The sequence below is a fragment of the Gopherus evgoodei genome, chromosome 9, assembly GCF_007399415.2.
Source record: "Gopherus evgoodei ecotype Sinaloan lineage chromosome 9, rGopEvg1_v1.p, whole genome shotgun sequence".
Classification (NCBI taxonomy): Eukaryota; Metazoa; Chordata; order Testudines; family Testudinidae; genus Gopherus; species Gopherus evgoodei.
The window spans coordinates 33712397-33732886 of record NC_044330.1 but is presented as its reverse complement, the minus strand read 5'-3'; the positions used below and the strand labels follow the sequence as shown (position 1 = coordinate 33732886).

Here is a 20490-nt window from a genome sequence, read left to right as displayed (position 1 = left end):
GCAGGGTGACCACCCCGCTACAGTCCTGCAAATTCTTAGCATGTGTAGGGGACAGCTTTCTGATTCAGAAAATTGAGGAAACAACTAGGGGCTCATCCATTTTGGATCTGGTTTTGAACAACAGGGATGAATTACTTGTGAACTTAAAGGGTGGTTGGGAACTTGAGAAGAAGTGATTATTATCTGATAGATTTCAAGAGCCTATGGAAAGGAGGACATGAGAACAACAAAACAAGTGAACACTGAACTTCAGAAAGGCAGATTTCAGCCGACTCTCAGAAATAGTAGGCAAGGTCCCATGGAAAGACAAATTAGGAAGAAAAGGAGTCAAAAAGGCCTGGCAGTTCTTAAGAGATGTAATACTAGAGGCTCAACACCAGGCTATTCTGATACAGAGGAAAGATAAGAAGAGCCGTCAGAGGCCAATATGGGTGCACAAGGACCTTTTAGCGATCTAAAAACCAAAAGGGACACTTGCAGGAAATGGAAAGAGGGGCATGTCACCCAAAGAAGTATACCTGGGTGCATGAGCATATAGGGACAAAGTCAGGAAAGCCAAGGCAAAGAATGAGTTACAGCTGGCAAAAATTGTTAAAGACCAATGGGAAGGAATTCTTCAAATATGTCAAACAAAAAAGATCAAGGACAGTGTGGGTCCGCTGCTCGATGGAGAAGGTGAGCTGGTAAGGGAAAACGATAGGGAGGCAGAGCTGTTCAATGCCTACTTTGCTTCAGTCTTCTTACAAAAAATAACATGTGACCGGATGACTGTGAAGTTACCGTAGACAACAAAGGGGAAGGGATGTAGATCAAGATAAGTAAAGAACATGTCAGATCTTCTGATCAATTCGAACGAATTCAAATCAGCAGGGCCAGCCAGATCTATTCACCGGAGGATGCTGAAGGAATTAGCTGAAGAAATCTCGGAGCCACTGGCAATAAACTCATGGATGACAGGAGAGGTCCTAGAAGCCTGGAGAAGGGCTAATATAGTGCCCATCTTTAAAAAGGAGGAGCCAGGAAACTACAGACCAGTCAGCCTAACTTCAATACCTGGGAAGCTACTAAAGCAATATATAAAACATTCAATTTGTGAATACCTGGGGGATGAAGTGATAATCACTTGGAGCCAGCATGGACTTACGAAGAACAAATCATGCCAGACCAGCTTGATTTCCTTCTTTAATGGGGTAACTGATTTGGTGGGTAATGGGAATATACCTGGACTTCAGCAAGGCTTTTGACAGTTCCACATGACATTCTGATAAGTAAGCTGAAGAAATGTGGGCTTGACAGAACTATCATTAAGTGGATACATAATTGGTTAAACAGCCACAAATAAAGAGTGACTATTAATGGAATGATGTCAGATTACAGTGAGGTCTCAAGTGGGGTTCCACAGAAATCAGTTCTGGGTCCGGTGTTGTTTAACATCTTTATTAATGACCTGGATGTTGGTATAGAGAGCATATTCATCAAGTTTGTAAATGACACAAAGGTGGGGGGGTTCCATCCCCCCCCCGATCTGGTAGGCAGAAAATTGGGGGGAGGGTCGTGTGAGCTGCACTTTAATGATAAAAGAACCGCATGTGGTTCATTTGGCCACCCCTGGGCGGGAGGTTTAAAAAAATACCATAAGGATGTACTTCTTCACATTGTGCACTGTGTGGAAATCTTTGCCAGGAGTTGTTGTGAAGGCCAAAATTATAACAGGATTCAAAAAAGAAGTAGATAAATTAATGGAGGATAAGTCCATCAATGGCTACTAACCAGATGGGCAAGGATACAACACCATGCTCTGAGTGTCCCTCACTGCTCTTTGCCAGAAACTGAGTGGATGTATCATTTGATAATTACCTATTCTGTTCATTCCTTCTAAAACATCTGGCATTGGCCACTGGTGGAAGACAGGGTAGACCAAGGGTCTGACTTATTATGGCTGTTCTTATTTAAACTGGTGAAAGTTACACTACACTGCCAATTACACATGGCTTAGAACTAGTTTACACTGGACTTATAACTCACACTGCTGTTTGTCACCATCGTTATAAATGTATGGAGATACACCTATCTCAGGGAGCTGGAAGGGACTCTGAACTCATCGAGTCCAGCCCCCTGCCTTCACTAGCAGGACCAAGTACCGATTTTGCCCCAGATCCCTAAATGGCCCTCTTAAGGATTGAACTCACAACCTTGGGTTTAGCAGACCAATGCTCAAACCACTGAGTTATCCCTCCTCCCTCTTGCCCAAATCAAAAACATGCAACTACATACTGTAGGCTACATTTGGTCTAATATCTTTATCAGCTATATGGAAATTATCCAGTGAATTGCTTCACTAGTATAAGTAAGTCTCCAAACTATGCTTCTCCAATTGTTTTGCAGCTTAACATGAACCACAATAATGTGTGATCAATAATAAGTAAGGTTAAGATTTTGTCAGTTATTTTTTACTATAAATAACCAACAGGTCATGGGCTTCTGTGAATTTTTGTTTATTGCCTGTGACCTGTTGGTGACTTTTACTACAAAGAATGAGCGAGAGGACTGAAGCCCAAGCCCCGTGGGAGGTAAGAGAGCCCAAGTCCTGCTGCAGGGGCAGAGGAGTTGAGCACCCGCTGCCGTCACAGCTGACAGCTCTGGGGCCCTTGCTGCAGCCCCACAGCTCAGAACTCCACGGTCCCTACCGCCTGTGGCAGCTGATGGCTCTGGTGCCCCCCGCCACCTGTGGTGGCTAGGAACTCTGTGTGTCCCCACAACCCATAGCTGGTGGAGCTGCAGGATCCCCCTCTGCCTGTGGATTTTGCCTGTGCAATTGATAAGCATGAATGTTTGCTAAAGCTATTTAGTTTTAAAATGTGTCCCCTACTATTAGCATAGTAAAAGCAGAATTATTCACACAGCTCCTGTTGCTATTAGAGTCACACCTCTAATACAGGACGTTCCCAAAATAATCCTAATTTTTTTTTCTTGCAGGAACTAAAAAAAAAGAAAAGAAAAGTGAAGTTGGCCCATGGTTAGTTAAATTGCATTTGGCTGATAATGGTATAGATGGAAGAGGAAAGGGAGGAGAAAAGATGGTCTTGGAGTTCACACAGTTTTTAACTTAGTAAGTTATAAGTAAAAAAAAAGATGGTGGTGCCTTTTTTTTCCTTTTTCTAGATTCAGAAATGTATGTTTGGAGAATGTCTGGTTTTTTTTTAATCCAAAATGAATACTAGTAACCATTGGCTTTGCTCCTCAAATATTCTGCATGCAACATCTCTGAAGTGTGTAGGTATGGTGTAGAGTATAGTGTGAGAGCTCTGACTCTATCTGGAAGGATCTTAGATATACATACATCTAAGCTCTCCGCAAATTCAGTTTTGCTATCAAAGCTCCTAGAGTGTCCAGTGATTTCACCTCAACAGGATGATGTTTCAGTTTTAATTAAGAGGTGAAAAAAGACAAAGAACAGAGATGTTTATTCTGTAAAATACCATATTGACTAGATACTAACTCTTCAGTCTCCGCTCCCTAGCTCTCAAAGATTTTTGGCCATTTGAGAGACAGGCATGTCAACTTCACTCTGAGACAAACCGCCACTGTCCTAGTGTCCTCCCAGTATGTTCTGTTTCTTTTCCCTTCTGACTGCTATCACAAGCATTTAAAAAAAAATAACTTGAAGAAAATGATTCCACAGGTTTCAAGTTAGACCTCATTAAAATCAACTAAAAATAGATATTAAGGGCAGAACAGGGGGAGGACACACAGAGCTCCTTTCTGCTACCCTCACATGCAAAGGACATGATTGCATTCTTGGACTGGGGAACCAGATGCCACCCCAGAATATGGTAATGGAAAACCTTCCTAGAGGGTACTGCTTTCCAGTTTGAAAAAGGCCTTCTTGACTGTCATATAGGCTAGATCATCCACTGAGGCCCACCTTTGGGTAAACAGTGGGGTAGAGTTGCACTGAACTGGTGGAAGTCACTGGCTAAGCACTGGAATCAGTTTGTTGAAATGCTCGATCAGCTTTTTACAGCAGTAGCCTCTTCTGCAGGTACAGAGGATATTTTCTTCATTTTAGTTGATTCAACTACTTCAATTCAATGACTATTTTATTCAAAGTTAAGAAACCTATTGGGAGTTGAAAAAGCAGGAAAGCTTGTTTTCCAGTCTGTGAATACAAACTAGGGTGTGAGAGGATAAGATCTAGTTCTAAAATCTTGAAGGACACAGTGACCAGAAATAAACTAAAGCCACGTCCTTTGCTTAATAAATCAGTAACTTTTCAGTGTAGAACAGATTTTGATAACCTTTTTTTTCCTTTCTTACTCATTTAACTTAATATAAAAAAATTAAAACAGTTTTATGCACTTTTCATTGAATTCCAATTTCTGTCCAAATACAACTTGACACAAATCACAAGTAAACAATTTATTATTATATAGTAAATAATAAAGGCATCATTCATTTTCTAATGTAATAAAAATTAAGAATCTGAATAAATGTATCTTATACCATATAACTGCTGAAATAAATGGACGAATACATATAGAATATCCTGCTGGTTAGCAAAAAAAAAAATACCAACCTTAGTGTAAAGGCTATTTCAGTAGCAAATCAACATGTTTTAATGGTTTCCCACCAATTGAAATCAACCGTTCTTTAGGAAAATAACTAAAAAGTACAAATGCAAAACATGATTAAAATTGATTATTTAAATCAAGGTCTCCTGTTGCTGATTTTAATTGCTTTGATTTAAATCAATCCATCTTGCCACCTCCCCATGTTCCTTCTCCCCCAGCTTTGGAGCAGTCAAAAAACCACTCCCCACACTTGCTGGAGTCAGGGAGGAGAAGGATAGGTTGGTGGATTTATCTAGTACAGATTCACTGGCTACCACCCTATATCTTTGTCAACAGGGGCGGCTCCAGGTACCAGCGCAGCAAGCGCGTGCCTGGGGTGGCGGCCTGCTAGTCGCTGTGAGGGTGGCAGTCAGGCAGCCTTTGGCAGGATTCCTGCGGGAGGTCGGCTGGTCCCAAAGCTTTGGCGGTAATTTGGCAGTGGGTATGCCAAAGGCACGGGACCAATGGACCTCCCACAGGGATGCTGCTGAATCTGTGTTACCAGCGGACCTCCCACAGGCATGCCGCCGAATCCGCGATACCAGCAGACCTCCCACAGGCACACTGCCAAAAGCCGCCTGACTGCCATGCTTGGGCCGGCAAAATACATAGAGCAGCCCCTGTTTGTCAATCCACTATATCACCCCCCGACTCTCCATCTGCTACTATCAGCAGATAGAGACCCTGTGGAGCAGTGTTCTGCAGCACACAGGAAATACAGATCTGGGAAGCCTCTGCATTGTTGCTCCCGTTGCACAGTAGAACTGTACTTGTTCTGAATTCAGAGCCTCCTGTGGCCCTTTATTAGACCAGAAGTTTTGGCCCAAGGAAATTGAAGACCAAGACCATAGATTTAAATAAAATTAGAGATCTAACTTTCTCCCACAGAGATGCCTGTTCCACACTCAGATGCAGATATACAACTGCCAGTGCAGTGGGTGCCACATATACATACCTAAGGGTCGTATCTGGCTCAGCGGCGTGAATCTGATGTTGATTGTCAGCCTTAACTCAAGACTGACCATTCAGCCTTCTACACAAGGATAACTTTTAATTTAAAAAACAGATGATAAGCTAACACTTTGTATTAATATCATTAGCTAAGTGTATACCAGGTGAGAAGAAGACCAGCATCCAGCCCTGGTATTTTATGTCAAAGGGGTCCCATAGTGGTTGGAACTCATGCAGGCACCAGCTGGCTGTGTTCTGACCTGTGTACACGCCTCCCCTCACACATGCTCTACTAAAATAGAAGGACAGACAGACGAACAGACAGCTCACTTTCCAGTGTCACTTTCTGCAGAGCTTCCTGGAACTCTTCGTCAGTGAAAGGCATGCCCATGGTTTGCAGAGTGCAGCGCAGGTAACCCACCTCAATGTTATCTGCTTCAGGAAATAATAAAATATATGTTATCAACATCAGTTGTCCTAATTAAATGTTAGAAACAGTTCTACTACAGTCCAAAGCAAAGTACATGAAATCAGAGAAATCTGGGAAACAAAACAAAGAGATTATATAAGAAGCAAGAGAAAATTTGGAAGACTTTATAGTGCTTTTACAATAAATAACAAAGATCCAACTGCTGCCCTTCTTAGTAATGCAAACAGTAATACTCATGTGAGTTGGGCAAGCAAGATGTGACCCTAAGGTTGTAATAGCTTTAAATGAAGAAAAGTGATTAATCGGCTGTGGAATCCACTTTTAATTTTTATTGTAATATATAAGAAATTCTATCACTCTTGTGCCCAGAATTGTTAATATCAGTACAGCTGCCCAAATACCAAATTGATGAGGCAGTTTCAAAGTCCCATTAAAAATTTTAATTTACTAATGGAATTTTATCAATATTTATGTTCTTGGAACAGCTGAAGAACAATAATAATAATGAATATCAGCATTAACTTTATTCCAGCACCCACTTGGTTCTGAGCAAGTAGAAGAAGGAGATAGGATAAATTTGACTGGGTGAAGTTCTACAGGCTGTGTTATGCAGGTCAAGATGGTCATAATGGTCTCTTCTGGTCTTAAAACCTATAAATTTTTGTTATAATCAGTTTTTTAAAGCCAAGTCCTAACTTTGTGAAACAGAAATTTATTGTGAAAACGCTGATAGGTCTTTATTTACAGCTACACAAACAGCACTGGCATTATAATGCACTAATTTTCTCCCCTGAAATAATATTATGGAACTGACAGCTCACATGCTCTGAACTCAATGGGAATCCAATATGTGGAATTAGGCAGTGTTATTTGTGTTTATTACTGAGGATTTCTATTTAAATTATTAGCTGAAAAAGAATCACAGTGAAGAAATGCACTCATTTTCTAAAAGGAAACCTATAAGAGGAGCCATGTACTCATTTGGGGGCTGATCCAAAGCCCGCTGAAATCAATGAGAGTAATGGCTTTGGATCAGGTCACTAGACAAAAGAATTATCAAAGAATGGTGGCTTTTGTTTCAGTTGTTTAACTTTAGATCTTTGGTATTAATTACATTCTACATTAAAATACTTGTATTTTATTTACTAATGTATAACATTGTTTTTTACTTACAGCAGATTTCAGGGTTTTATTGTTGTTGTTGTTCTTAAATGCAGCCTAATCAAACACTCTGAACACTTGATAGAACTTGATCTACATGGCAACGCTATAGGAGAACTTTGTGCAACAGACATCCTGGAAGCTCTTAAGGAGAGAAAAAAAGGTGGAGTGTCTCCAACTTCAGCCCATAAGCTTTAAAAATTATTTTACTTTTTATTTAGGTGTTCATCAGGGTATTTGTACAAACGATATGAGGAATGTTATATGTAAGTTACATTTCTATACAAATTCAGTACTATTTAAAATACAATACAACCATGAGTATCTTAGAGAATTTTCAGTGTAAGAGACGTCAGGGGAAAGGACCTTGTTATGAAAAATTGAGCTTTGTGTACTTATATTTGGGTGAATGCAAGGTAAAAGTAAGAAAAAGGATTCAAATCCTGAAAATGGCTAAGTATGAGAGAGACAGAGACTTGTTCTAATTTATACTTTAGTGATCCTGTAATAACCATATGTATTGATGTATTAATTATATTTTATAGAAATGTCAGCAGCCATTTTCAACTGCTGTATCTACCTCCTTTCTAAACCTCCCCAATGCTGCATCACTCCTAACAGTTCCTTGCTGTTGCACCTCATTTTTCCCATTCCCTCACCAATAGTGAATTTTCACACACACACTCCAGCTCCCTCCCCAACCCTGATGGCTGTTTTTCCCATCTGCTTCTTCTCATTTGCTGGCTCTCCCACATCCCATGGAATTGTGATTTAGTACTTGGAAAAGTAAAAAAAAAGTGCTATTCTGTCTGTAGTTCAAATATTTTTGCTCTCAAGAATTACTGGCAGTCATTTGTCAATCAGAAGAGAACTGCAAACTTCAGGACCTTTTCAAATCAAACAGATGTGATGTTCTGTGTGACAGGAAAATATCTGGAGGGAGAAATGCTGTTCTGCTGGCAGGTCAATAGAAAACAGTGAAAAATAGAAATCACAGTGGAATTCCATTGTGGGGAACACTTCATTATTACATCAGTGAATATTTCTGTGGGGTAGAGAGGGTTGAAAAAGAAGTATATTTAATTTTTGATAGTCAAAAATAGGAAAATATGTTCTTCATTGTCTCAACAGACAAGATGCCAGGCTTAAATATTAAGGTTACACCACAGATTTCCTCAAATACTTTCAAGTCAATTTTCAAGAACAGCAAGAAGCTCAAATCAACTAAAAAGAGAATGAAAAAGGTATGTACTTGCTGCTTTTCCAGCCTTTACATTAACAGAAAAGCTTCACCATGATTCTTGTTCTTAATGAAAAAAAATTCACATAAATAGATTCAGATATGGAGGTTTTACTTCACTTAAGGCTTGTCTACACTTAAAAGGCTGCAGTGGCCTCCTCTCAGTGTAGGTAGCATCTTCACTGAAGCGCTACAGTGGTGCAGCTGTATCAGTACAGTTGAGCCGCGGCAGCCTTTTAAGTGAAGAAAAGTCGTAAGTCCCATGTTCTATTCATAATTCTGCAAGAGTTGGTTGTTTCTGCTAAAATGATCAGCAGAGAAATAATTAGGTGCTGATATTTAAATTGTTATTAGAATTCAGAATCAACATCTCATTCAGAAACAAGTGCAGTTCACATCCTCAGAGCTATTGCTCTCCTTCATGATTTTGCCTCAGAGTCCCACTGCAGTAGTTGTTTGCCTAGCCACATGACTCCTACAGTGGGGGGAAGGGGGGCTGTGCAAGCTGCATATTTGGAGCACAAGAGCTATTGTTAGTAAATAATCCTTTATCAGAATGCCTGCTGTTCCCTCCCACACAGCGGAGATTGTTCCCTCCTACCCACCACCACATGCACTGCACAAATCTTCCTATCCTAGGTCTTAACTGACCCAGAGATCTGTGTAAATTGAGGGCTAGATATGGAGCCCTAAACTAAGACAGGGAAAATGTTACAGTAGTCCAGCTGCCTACAAATCACCTAGAAGACACTTGGTAGGCTATTCTCTTGTTTGAATTCCTCTCTGTAAGGGTCCTTGCCTTGAGAAACTGGACTACATAGTGGGAGCACTATGAAAAGGAATGCCATGGAAAAGGAACAATGCTGGAGGAAAAGAGTAAATCCACTCAACTATATAGCTGTACTAGTTCTGTTTCTGACATGAAAAATGTAGAGCCAAAATTTAATGCCCAGACTACAAAGACGACATGTCATGCTCCAAATTCAGGTTTTATTTGTAAAAAAAATTTCACATATAATAACAATAATAGAAATGGTTATTTTTTAAAAATAAAATCAGTTTTTGTTGAGATTTAAATATACTCCACTGTTTGCAGTCCAAATACTGCAGCACTGTGACATTGCATGAGAACCAGAAAGAGCCTAGATAATTATTTGCATTGTCTAAGCAGTGTGAAGTTCAAGTAGTCAACTGTAATAGGGCTTTCTATACTTGGAAATTTACTGAAATAGCTATCCTGAATAATTCTTCAGGAATAATTATTTCACTGTAATGGCCCAGGTGGACGCTCTTATTCCAGGATAAGAATGCCTTTTTTAAATTTAACTTTAGAAATAGTTTGATTTAGAATAATTTAATTATTCTGGGATAGCTGTTCCAGTAAATTTCCAATTCTTGACATGCTCTGATGGATGATTTAGTTGGGGATTGGTCCTGCTTTGAGCAGGGGGTTGGACTAGATGACCTCCTGAGGTTCCTTTCAACCCTAATATTCTATGATTCTTGGCCCTGGTCCTGCATTCCACTGATGAAGGGACCCACTGAAATCAATGGAGATCTTCATGACTCAGGAATCTGTCCACATGGATCTAAATGTAAGACCGGTGTCTAAATGGTAGCAAGTAAAACTGACTTTTAAAATTATTTTAAATTTAATCATTGAAAGTGCTATTAAAGAACCTTAATTTTTAAAAAAATCATTTGAACCTGAGTGTCTTATTAAAGTTTGTTTTTAAACAATTTGAGGAAAAAAGGCATCATACTTTGAAAATAAAAATACAGAAAATGCTAACTGTTATCCCTTTCTCATTAACATTTTTAGGGCCTACTTCAAACACTTCAGGCACATAAGTAGTGCCATTGAAGTCAACAGGACTACTTGTGTGCTACTATGTGTATATGCATAACCATTTTCAAGATCGAGATCTCAGCATAACTTATTTCAGATACACCAATTATGTATTCATTTGGAATAAGATTGTGACATCCAATACCTTGAGATGGGGGGCATCCTGGAACCCCCACATTCCCATGATCTTGCATATAAAGCATGCCTTATAAGGTATCAGGGGAAAGGTTATGATATGCTGAAAGTCATTTCTCTATCTATATATGTATATCATTAATGCATCTGAAGTTATGAGAATTATGTTGTATGGTGGTCACTACAACATGCTGTAAGTTGGGGAATCAGTCAGATATTAGCTCCCTAGAGGCAACAGCAAGGAAAGTAGCCAACACCTGAGTGCAGTGTCAATCAATCCATCAATAATCATTGTCCAGCAAGGGAGCTACAATGCAATGACTCACCTGCATGAGGCCACACCAGGGGAATTGCTCAACCTTGCTTGGAGAGACTTACCAATGCACCCAGACATGCCTGGACTTGTGTTTTCCAAGCAAATGGACTGAAGATATAAAACCAAACACAGGGGGCCCAGGCTGGGCCTTCTTCCTTCACCTACCTATGCTGCAAGCAACAAGGACACACTGAAGACTCCAACTGAGGGGACTGGCCTAGATTTCAAGGATGAAATCTGTGTACTATGAACTGCAGTATCCAGGTGGGTGAGAAAAACTGCTTAATCTAGATGTCGCCCAGTCTAATAAGGTTGAGAGTTTAGACTGAATGCTTATATTTTATTTTATTTTGGTAACCACTCTGACTTTTTGCCTATCACTTGATATCACTTAAAATCTATTTTTGTAGTCAATAAATTTGTTAAAGTGTTTGTCTTTACCAGTGAGTTTGTACGAAGTATGTGGCAAAACTGATCAGGTTTGCAAAGGCTGGTGTATATCCACTTTCCATTGAAGAAGTGGTGAACCAAATAATAAATTTGCACTGCTCATCTTGAGCAGTGTAAGATGGTATATTCCTGAGGTATAGTGCTGGGAGGTTCTGGCTGGTGCTTTTCCCTGTGTGCTTAATAGGTGGCTCTGAGAGTATTCATGCAATATAGCTGGGTGGGGGGCATAGGCACTGACTTCCCCTCTGCCCCATGGAGGGTTGACACATCTCCGCCCCGGCCACCCTGCCCCAGTTCCACCTCCTTCCCCCAAGTTCCTGCCCCGCCTCTTTACCGCCTCCTCCCCCGAGCGTGCCACGTCCCCACTGCTCCCCATCCCTCCCAGAAAGTCCTAAGTACTGCCAGAGCTGGTAGGTAGCAGGCAGGAAGCACTGGGGCGGGGGGAGGAGCAGGGATGTGGCATGCTCAGGAGAGGAGGGAGTGGGGGTGGTGGGAGGTTAGATTCAGACCAAGGACCTCATTTTGTAGGGAACATAATGAAATGCGTGTGCTAAGCATTTGGAATAAAACAGAAATTCCATGTTCCGGTCATCCCCAAAGCTCTGGGTTAAGTGGAATGTACTAATTGGACTTTAAAGACTGCTCTGAGAAAAATAGTGACAGTCAAGAAAGGACTGGGATAGAAAACTCCCAATAATACTTATGGCTATGAGATCTACAATTGCTTCACATGGGTATACCCACAGGAAGTAATACATGCAGAACAATGAGGACACCTGAGCAATGGTGGGATGCCGCTGGATGACTATCAACTATGTATTCTCACTCATGAATCAGTTTATGAGCAAGCTGCTAAATACTACTAGCACCATTCAGAAGCAGGTTGCTATTAGGTTAAGAAGCAATATAAAGCAACTGGACAAAAGATTGGGCAGTATATTAAATCTTAAGGAATGGGATGTAGTTGACAGGGTTTTATATACATTCTATTTGGAGAAGAACCATGCCTTAAGTCCCAAATGTCTAGGTCCAGTAGTGATAGTGAACAAGGCTTGCCCAATGGTTTACCAGGTGGAAGTAAAAGAGAAAAGGAAATGAACCCTTAAATGGTTTCACTCATCACAGTTAAAAGATTGGAAGGGATTTGTTAAGTGATGTCAATAAATCCTTTTTTCTCTTTTCTTTTCTTTCTGTCAGGAAAACCTTCACACCATGTTTTCAATAATTTGTTTTTGCACATTGATATACGTGTCAAGTTTAATGATTATTAAAAATGGGGAACACTGTTATTGTCAAGTAAACAAAAGTTATAATTATGAGTGGGATAGGGCTGAACAAAGTATGATACTATCCTGTATCCAGTTCTGGGCACCGCATTTCAGGAAAGATGTGGAGAAATTGGGGAGGGTACAGAGAAGAGCAACAAGAATGATAAAAGATATAGAGACCATGACCTATGAAGGAAGGCTGAAAGAATTGGGTTTGTTTAGTTTGGAAAAGAGAAGACCGAGAAGGGACATGATAGCAGTTTTCTAGTATCTAAAAGAGTGTCATAAGGAGGGAGAAAACTTGTTCATCTTAACCTTTAAGGATAGAACAAGAAGCAATGTGCTTAAACTACAGCAAGAGAGGTTTAGGTTGGACGTTAGGAAAAAGTTCGTAACTGTCAGGGTGACTGAAATAAACTGCCTAGGGAGGTTGTGGAATCTCCATCTCTGGAGATATTTAAGAGTAGGTTAGATAAATGTCTATCAAGGATGGTCTAGACAGTATTTGGTCCTGCCATGAGGGCAGGGGACTAGACTCGACCTCTCGAGGTCCCTTCCAGCCCTAGAATCTATTAACCTATCCTGCCCACTTCATTAAAAGGAACAGTTATAATTTATGTGAATAAAAAAGAGGACTGTCACATAGTTTGGAAGGAAGAGGTTAGCGGTAAGACCATAACTGCCTTCACAGCAAACAGTAATACACAGGAAGTAACATTTTATGATTCAGAAGAAGAACAAGTCTCTTTCATGCAAAAGAATAATATCACATGTGCATGGCTTTTTAGTGATGACTTCTTGACTAGTTGTTCAGACGTAATGAAAGTAACGGTCCTCCAAATGTTCATACATGAGATCTAATCTAACACAATGGGTAAACCATCAGTGTTGTAATGGATTACAATATCTAACTGATTGCATTAGGGTTAATTTGTATACTCCCACTGGTCAACATAATTTTATCTTGATGTATTCTAATTGCACTGAAAATTGTTTTGTCAGCTATTGAACTGTAAATCAGCTTTGAAACAAAGAAAATGTGACCTTTCATGTCAAATGTGATGGAAACGTTAATGTTGATGTTACTGTAAATGATACAGGCAAATGGTTGATCACTAGTTTATATCAAGTTAAGGAAGTGACAGGAGTTATTGTGTCACCTAAACCATATAAAAATCTAATTGAACCGCTGGTGATAAAAGGAGACATAAAAAGGATACTTATGATAAACCCCAGTGAGGGGCCCCAAAAATGAAGCTGAGCACAAGGCACCAGTAACTCTAAATCCCCCACTGCCCCCCGCCCTTCCCACAGCATCCGCGCAAGCTAGAGGCAGCCGCCAGCACGAGCCCTGCTTCCGTGGCCGAGAGGCGCCCTGAGCTCTCCGCAGCTGGCCGCCCACCACCTCTGCTCCCGGAGCGGCGGGGGCAGCGGTCGGGTCCCGCGGGCCTCCCCTTTGCCCCCGCCCTGCTGGCTGGGCCGGGCGGGTGCCGCCGCTCCCGACACCGGGTGGCGCTGCAGCCCCGCTCTCTCGGAGGAGCCAGCGCGATTCCTCCGCAGCGTCTCCGCCCCCCGCCATGGCCGACGTGGAGGACGGAGACGAGCCGGGCGCCCCCCACGCTCACCCGGGCTCCTCGGGCGCCAAGGCGGGCGCTGCCGACAAGATGTTCTCGCTGAAGAAGTGGAACGCGGTGGCCATGTGGAGCTGGGACGTGGAGTGCGACACCTGCGCCATCTGCCGGGTCCAGGTCATGGGTAAGCGCCGGCGGGCCACGGCCTCCCCCGGCCTGGGCGGAGCCGCGCACCCCCTCACTGCCCCTCCCCCTACCGCGGCCGGGCCTCACGTTCTGGGGGAGGGGCCTGTATCTGCTCACTGCCCCCTGCGGGGAGAGGCCCACATGCCGGGGGGAGGGGCCTTTAGCTCCTCGCTCCCCCCGCGGGGAGAGCCGGGGGTCCTGTATGTCCTTACTGCCGCCGCCCGCGGCCAGAGGGGGCGCCCCCCATCCTGGGGGCCTGAATCTTCTCGGTGCCTGCCTCCCTCCCCAGGAAAACCCGGGGTTTCTGATGGAGCTGGTACATACTGGGTTCCTTCTTTCCCACACTGACCTGTCTGCTGAGATGATACCAAGGCCATTTATGGAGTGCCTAATGCCTACGTCTGGGTTTGTCCCACGTCCTAGCAGTAATTGCACAAGGGATCCTGTGCTGGTACCAATGGGTGATGTAGCTTTATGTCTGTTTGTACCAGAAATAAATAATCAGAGGCTTCACCTAAGCAGTCAGCTTTATCTTGAAATACTCCTACAGTTCTTTATTTCCTTGAAATAAACTCTAGTTGGTTGACCTAGCCCAGCAGCTCTCATGTAATGAGGGGACACTGAATAAACCAGACTCTATAGGCTATCATGTGGTGACTGACTATGGCCTATGGTGCCATTGATGTGGTGGGTCCTAACAGGTGATCCTCCTTAACTAGCTAAACAGAAACTTAATGGCTTAAATTGGATTACTTACTATAGTCCATCTCTGTGCAACTATTACACCATGATGAAACCTTGTCTGTGGTCTGCTCTTCTCCCTACATTTCACCAGAAAATGGTTGCTCTTCAAGGTTGATGTCTAGTGTATTCTTTGTGTTATCTGTTAATTTTGTCTTGCAAACCACTCTTGCATAAATGAAAGGTTGCATTATTGCATTAGCTAAAATTTATTATTACTGTATTTGTACAAATCTCCCCCACTGATTACAAATATTAACACTTATCCAAAAAAAGGTTCTTATACCCATTTGTCAGATGTTACTGGAGTATCTCCTTCCCAGTAATATTGCTGCAGCTGTACTTTGGCTGAAAACAATGTTTAAAAGTAGCTTAAAGTGTACTGATTAAGACATTGATAGCATAGCAATTACATATAATTATGATGACCTAAATACATTAAAAAGTATGAATTTTTATTGCTATTGAGATTGGATAGCTCAAGGAGTTAATAATTGGAGACACACAGAGCCTTTTCATCTCTAGGTCACTGTACAAATGCAGCTTGGGTAAGGAGTAATCCAAGTTACCATTTTATGTCTTGTCAGTGTTGTGCATGATACAAATACAGTTTCTGTCCAATTCCCAGTAGGTGAGTATTCAAATTACAAAAGCCACTGCAGTTGGCACACATTGACAGTTTCAGTAGAATGGCCAAGGACAGAATGAATAGGGAAACTGAATTGTCTTTTGTGTTGTAGAGACAGAATCACCAGAAAATAAAGAAGATATTTAACACTTTTATATAGTGCTTTTCATCTATGAATTTCAAAGTGTTTTTACAAAAATGGATAAGAAATCCTGTTAATGCGAAACTGAGGTTAAGTGACTTGCCCAAAATCATTCTTCCACTGTTGTTCTGGGGAGCGAAAGATTGAGAATCCAATCTGAGTGCCCATCATGGCAATATCGGACATAATTAGCCCCGCCATTTCTCATATTTCTGTTTGTGTCTAGAACAGTCTTCTGAGCTGGGAGAATTTATGAGCATGCTAGAGGAAAAAAGACTATATCGCAGAATGAAGTAGTGAAAAATATCTTCAGTGTCTTATTTAGCTTGACTTTATACAAGGAGTTTTAACATGGTTTGAAGACAGTTCACACGTGGTCTTAGTTGGGCTGGTAGACAAAGCTCACATCAGGACTGAGAAATTATCTGCAATAGAATAACGTTTTCTTAAAAATCCGGTTTTAATTATATCCAATAATGGCTTTTACTGAACCTGATTTTTGAGGAAGTAGAAATAGCACAAAAGCACTGTGGAGAGTAGATCTGAGTTCATACCTCTACTCATGCCAATTATGTTAAATCACAGAATTGAAGGGAAAAAAGGCTTAGATTAAAAGAAATTAAAATTCCTCTTATATTTATACCAATAGAATAAATGTTTTCTGTGGAGCTATATATGGAACTCTGATTGCCTTTATATTTTAATTTAAAAAAATGATAGGATTATTAGTGAATTTGATATTTCTGGATTGAAGTGTTTGAAGGGTGCCCTACCTGTTATCTCTTATACACTATTGAGATATCTACTCCTGTTTCTGCCCCTCCGAATATGCGAAGACTTCTTTGCCCATTTGTCAAATTTTCCAACAAGCACCTTCTCCCATGGTGTTCCTTATGCATGGAATAGCTCCTTGTAAAAATCTGTAAAGCCACAACATTGTCTTTCTTCAGATCCCTCTTTAAAACACTCCTCTACTATGACACCTTCCAAAAATGTAATAGTGGCCACTGATGGTCATGATGATTACAGTCATCTCACCTGTTACTGCAGAGATGTGCAAACTATGGGCTGGGGGCTGCCTCCGGCCCTTCAGACATTTTAATCCAGACCTCGAGCTCCAGCCGAGGAGCGGGGTCGGGGGCTTGCACCACTCTGCGCATGCTGGGGCTCCATGCAGCTCCCAGAAGCAGCGACACATCCCTCCTCCGCCTCATATGCATAGGGGCACCCAGGGGCTCCACACACTACCCCTACAGCTCCCATTGGCTGGCAACCATGGCAGCGAGCAGAGCCGCCTGGCTGCAACTCCGCATAGGTGCCGGAGGAAGGACATGTCGCTGCTTCTGGAAGCTGCCTGAGGCACGCACTGCCCAGAGCCTGCACCCCCTATCCCTGCCTGCCCCTCAGCCCCCAGCCCTGATCCCTTTCCTGCCCTCCAAACCTCTCAGTCCCAGCCCTCTTGCACCCCCAAACCCTCAGCCCCACTCCAGAACCCACACCCCGGCTGAAGCCCTCACCCCCTCTGGCACCCCAGCCCCTAATTTCGTGAGCATTCATGGCTCGCCATACAATTTCCATACCCAGATGTGGCCCTGTGTTATTGTGTCCTTCCCGTGCCTGTTTGTTGTATTTCCTGTCTTTGGCAGGAAATAATAAAAAAATAAATAAATGAGAAGCTCCTGATTGTCTACTAAAGGAAGAGCTGCTCTCCTCTGCCTCATTTGTGGAAATGTTGCTGCCTCAGCGTTCCCATTCTCTTTGCTGTTTGATGACTGACTAGGTGAGGAATCTGAAGTGGGAGCAGCAGTAAGCAGTTACATAGTGTGGAGCAGCCGCTGATGTGCTACTCCAACCAGGAGTCCCATATCCTTATTCCTTTCTGTCCCCTACAAGATTAGACACCATATTAAAAATATGTATTATATGTCCCCATTGGTCCCTTTACTTACATTGCACGACTAATAAATGATCTAAAAGTATGGTGTGGTCTCTTCACTTACAGTGCATGACTAATAAATGATCTAAAACTATAGGGTGTGGGTGTGTGTTTTATATTCTGGTGAAGTTTCAGTTATACATCAAGTAAAATTGCTGTGTAAAAAAGGTGGTGTAGGGCAGGGTTTGATGAGGGGCTGAAAAAGAGTAGAATTGTCAGCATCTCCTTTTAAGGAAATCATTCACATCTGAAAAACAAATTCCTGAAGTTGCGGGTTGCATGTGAGTGCTCTTATTTAATTTTTAATCTGCTTGAGTGGATTTGGCAGAAGTCTCCCAATGGTCACATATACAAAAAGGAGATTTGTTTTTTGCAGCAGTGTTCATGAAAATGTCCAAACAAAGTGAAGGGTGTGAAGAGCTTGTCTTACAGTTTCCAGTTCTTTTTACCTCCTGAAAAGATATATTTTTCTTTTGGTATGCATAGTGCTTGTATTTTAATTTCCTTTTTATCTAATAAATACAGTTGAACTAGATGGCAGAATTCGAGCTTTTACCATTATAAATATGTTCCATGGTTTATATTTTCATTAGAAAAGCCAGTTTTAAGAATTGCATTCTGAGCATCAGATTGAGTTTTGTTCATGTTTACTTTTAGATGCCTGTCTTAGATGTCAAGCTGAAAACAAACAAGAAGATTGTGTTGGTATGTAATGATTTCATTGTCATGTTTTTCAGCAAAGGCTTTTTCTCAGTGGGGTGCTTTTTAAAGTTTGAAGATAATACTAATTTTATTAATGCGCAAAAATTAACTGTACAGCAATACTATTGTAAAAAGACACTGTCATAGAAAAGTGCTTGACTGAGCAAATCTGCAACTAGTCATTTATATATGTGTTTGTGACTGGGAAGAACTAGTTATATAATTCAGGACAGACTACTGTAGACTTTTGAGTTAGATAGGAAATACCTACTATCTCTTCCTTTGAGATAGATACTAGAAGATATAACAGAAGAACTTCACTAAAACATGCAAGTGTGGATAAAATTTTGTCTAGGTTATGAAGCCATGGAATATATTTGATTGTCTTTTCCTCATCCAAGGTTTCTGAGGTTTCAAAGATCTTATTTGTTGTTGTTTTATTAATCTGCTTTTCAACTGGAAAAGTGTAGCCCTAAGTAGTATATTAGATTTTTTACGTGATTTGTAGACATTGAAACATTTTTTTAACTTGGAAGTATTACTTTGTTAATTGAATTTGTAAAATCAGTTATGGACATTTCTATCTCTTTGCTGTTTACTTTATAAAACACATAATCTCAGTTAATTGAATAGTATTATTTTAGTTGATCATCTTATTGTCTATAAAAGAAATTACCACTTCCACATTCCATGGTTGTCCTGTTAGGTCTCCCATTTGAAGACAGCTATGAAAGGGAAAAAGTACAAAACTTCCAACAGTCCTGTGAATAGTGCCATTGTCTAAAATCGCTGCAAAAAAAAAAAAAAAAAAAAAAAAAAAAAAGCAACTAGTACAATGCAGAATTAGTCCAGTTTGGTATATTTAAATAATTATGGGCTTTGAACAACCTCTGATGTAGCTAAGAGCCCATTTTAAATGCTTATGTACTAGTATCCCATATTATTTTATTTATCATGTATCTCAACTTTGAACTTTAAAAATTCAAATAAAATGTTAATTAGAATTTGTTCATATGCCCTTAAACCTTTGGCACATGATGGAAAATCAATACTGAAACAATACACTAACTATACCTAATTAATGAACCAGTAAAAAGTAAGATCGAATTTAGCCAGGCTGTGGAAGTTTCCAAACCACTCACAGGCTTCCCTCGTCACTCAGTAATATTTATAGTATTATGTATTATTTATATAGTGCACAGCACCGTGCTAAGCATTCTACAGTTGTGTAAGAATATGAAAGTATGTGTATATGTCTCTTGAATTAGAAATAAATTGGTAGACATGTTTTAAGTGGCTAATGTGTGAGACATAACCCTGTAGAACACCATATTCTATTTATAGAAAATACTGTCAAACGAGTAACACTAATCTAGTCTAAATCAATAAATCATTATAATGTATTATTGCCCGAAATATCATGTAACCCTCTATTTGCTGTAAAAATCTGAGTTAGATTGTTTGTACTCTTTAATGTGAATGTAGTTTGTACGTCTATATTAAACAGTGTAACTGGAACATATCAAGTATTTTCTTTTCTTTCAGTTGTCTGGGGAGAATGTAATCATTCCTTCCACAATTGCTGCATGTCCCTATGGGTGAAACAGAACAATCGCTGTCCCCTCTGTCAACAGGACTGGGTGGTCCAGAGAATAGGCAAATGAAAACATGGGCAGTTTTTCTGTTGAACTTGTTTCAAGCAATATATGTCTGATGCCATATATCCATATGAAAGGGAGGAACACTCGTGATTCATTCAATTTATATCTATGTTAAAAGAATACTATGGTTTTGTTGTGCTTGAACATGCTCTAATGTGTTGGTGTGCCATTTTCTCTGATCTTATTTCAACATCCTTCCACAGCTAAGGACCACAGACACGCTACTTTAGAGTCTGTCTCTCTGTCAGTGTTCTGGTGTAAATTGTATTAACTGCTTAGAAATGCTGTGGTGCCGAAAATACACAATTACAATCGATCTTATGTTTTTGGTAAGGAAATGTAAGAAACCAGTCCATTCAAAAAGAAGGCCTTGTTTATGCCTGATATGCTGTATAATTAATTGAAAAAAAGAAATTCTTGCCATTCAAATAATACTGCATCCACACCAAACCACCATAAATAATTTTGCCTGATAGTGATTTTTTGACTAAAATAAATAGTGTGTGAAACATT

General features: G+C 40.7%; 3 protein-coding genes across 12 annotated transcripts in view; 2 read left to right on the top strand and 1 right to left on the bottom strand.

Moving 5' to 3' along the window:
- Positions 1 to 10491, top strand: part of LOC115657847 — a 31822-nt gene extending 21331 nt beyond the window's left edge. For all 3 annotated transcript variants that reach the window (XM_030576137.1, XM_030576135.1, XM_030576136.1), the window contains exons 8-11: positions 2977 to 3109; positions 7209 to 7315; positions 8284 to 8396; positions 10215 to 10491. In XM_030576137.1, the coding sequence (XP_030431997.1) occupies positions 2977 to 3109; positions 7209 to 7315; positions 8284 to 8396; positions 10215 to 10247 (386 nt within the window). In that variant the 3' untranslated portion in view covers positions 10248 to 10491. The remainder of the gene's footprint in view (positions 1 to 2976; positions 3110 to 7208; positions 7316 to 8283; positions 8397 to 10214) is intronic.
- LOC115657848 (tigger transposable element-derived protein 1-like) overlaps positions 1 to 14124 on the bottom strand; it is a 22358-nt gene extending 8234 nt beyond the window's left edge. For 2 of the 6 annotated variants that reach the window (XR_004002072.1, XM_030576139.1), the window contains exons 1-2: positions 14036 to 14121; positions 5892 to 5996 (exon numbers count right to left, since the gene is read on the bottom strand). The gene's annotated coding sequence lies outside the window, so the exon portion shown is untranslated. Of the gene's footprint in view, positions 1 to 2927; positions 3035 to 3925; positions 4033 to 5891; positions 5997 to 14035 lie in introns of those variants that run through there. The other 4 variants (XR_004002073.1, XM_030576140.1, XR_004002074.1 and 1 more) reach the window with 4 other exon arrangements.
- Positions 13940 to 20490, top strand: RNF7 (ring finger protein 7). 3 transcript variants are annotated; one of them, XM_030576145.1, is made up of 3 exons: positions 13940 to 14158; positions 18272 to 18319; positions 19862 to 19918. In XM_030576145.1, exons 1-3 carry the CDS (start codon positions 13988 to 13990, stop codon positions 19916 to 19918), a joined length of 276 nt encoding a protein of 91 aa, XP_030432005.1. In that variant the 5' UTR covers positions 13940 to 13987. The 3 variants fall into 3 exon arrangements, with proteins under 3 accessions (XP_030432005.1, XP_030432003.1, XP_030432004.1); XM_030576143.1 differs by having other exon boundaries at positions 13956 to 14165; positions 19862 to 20490; XM_030576144.1 differs by lacking the exon at positions 13940 to 14158 and adding an exon at positions 14282 to 14483 and having other exon boundaries at positions 19862 to 20490.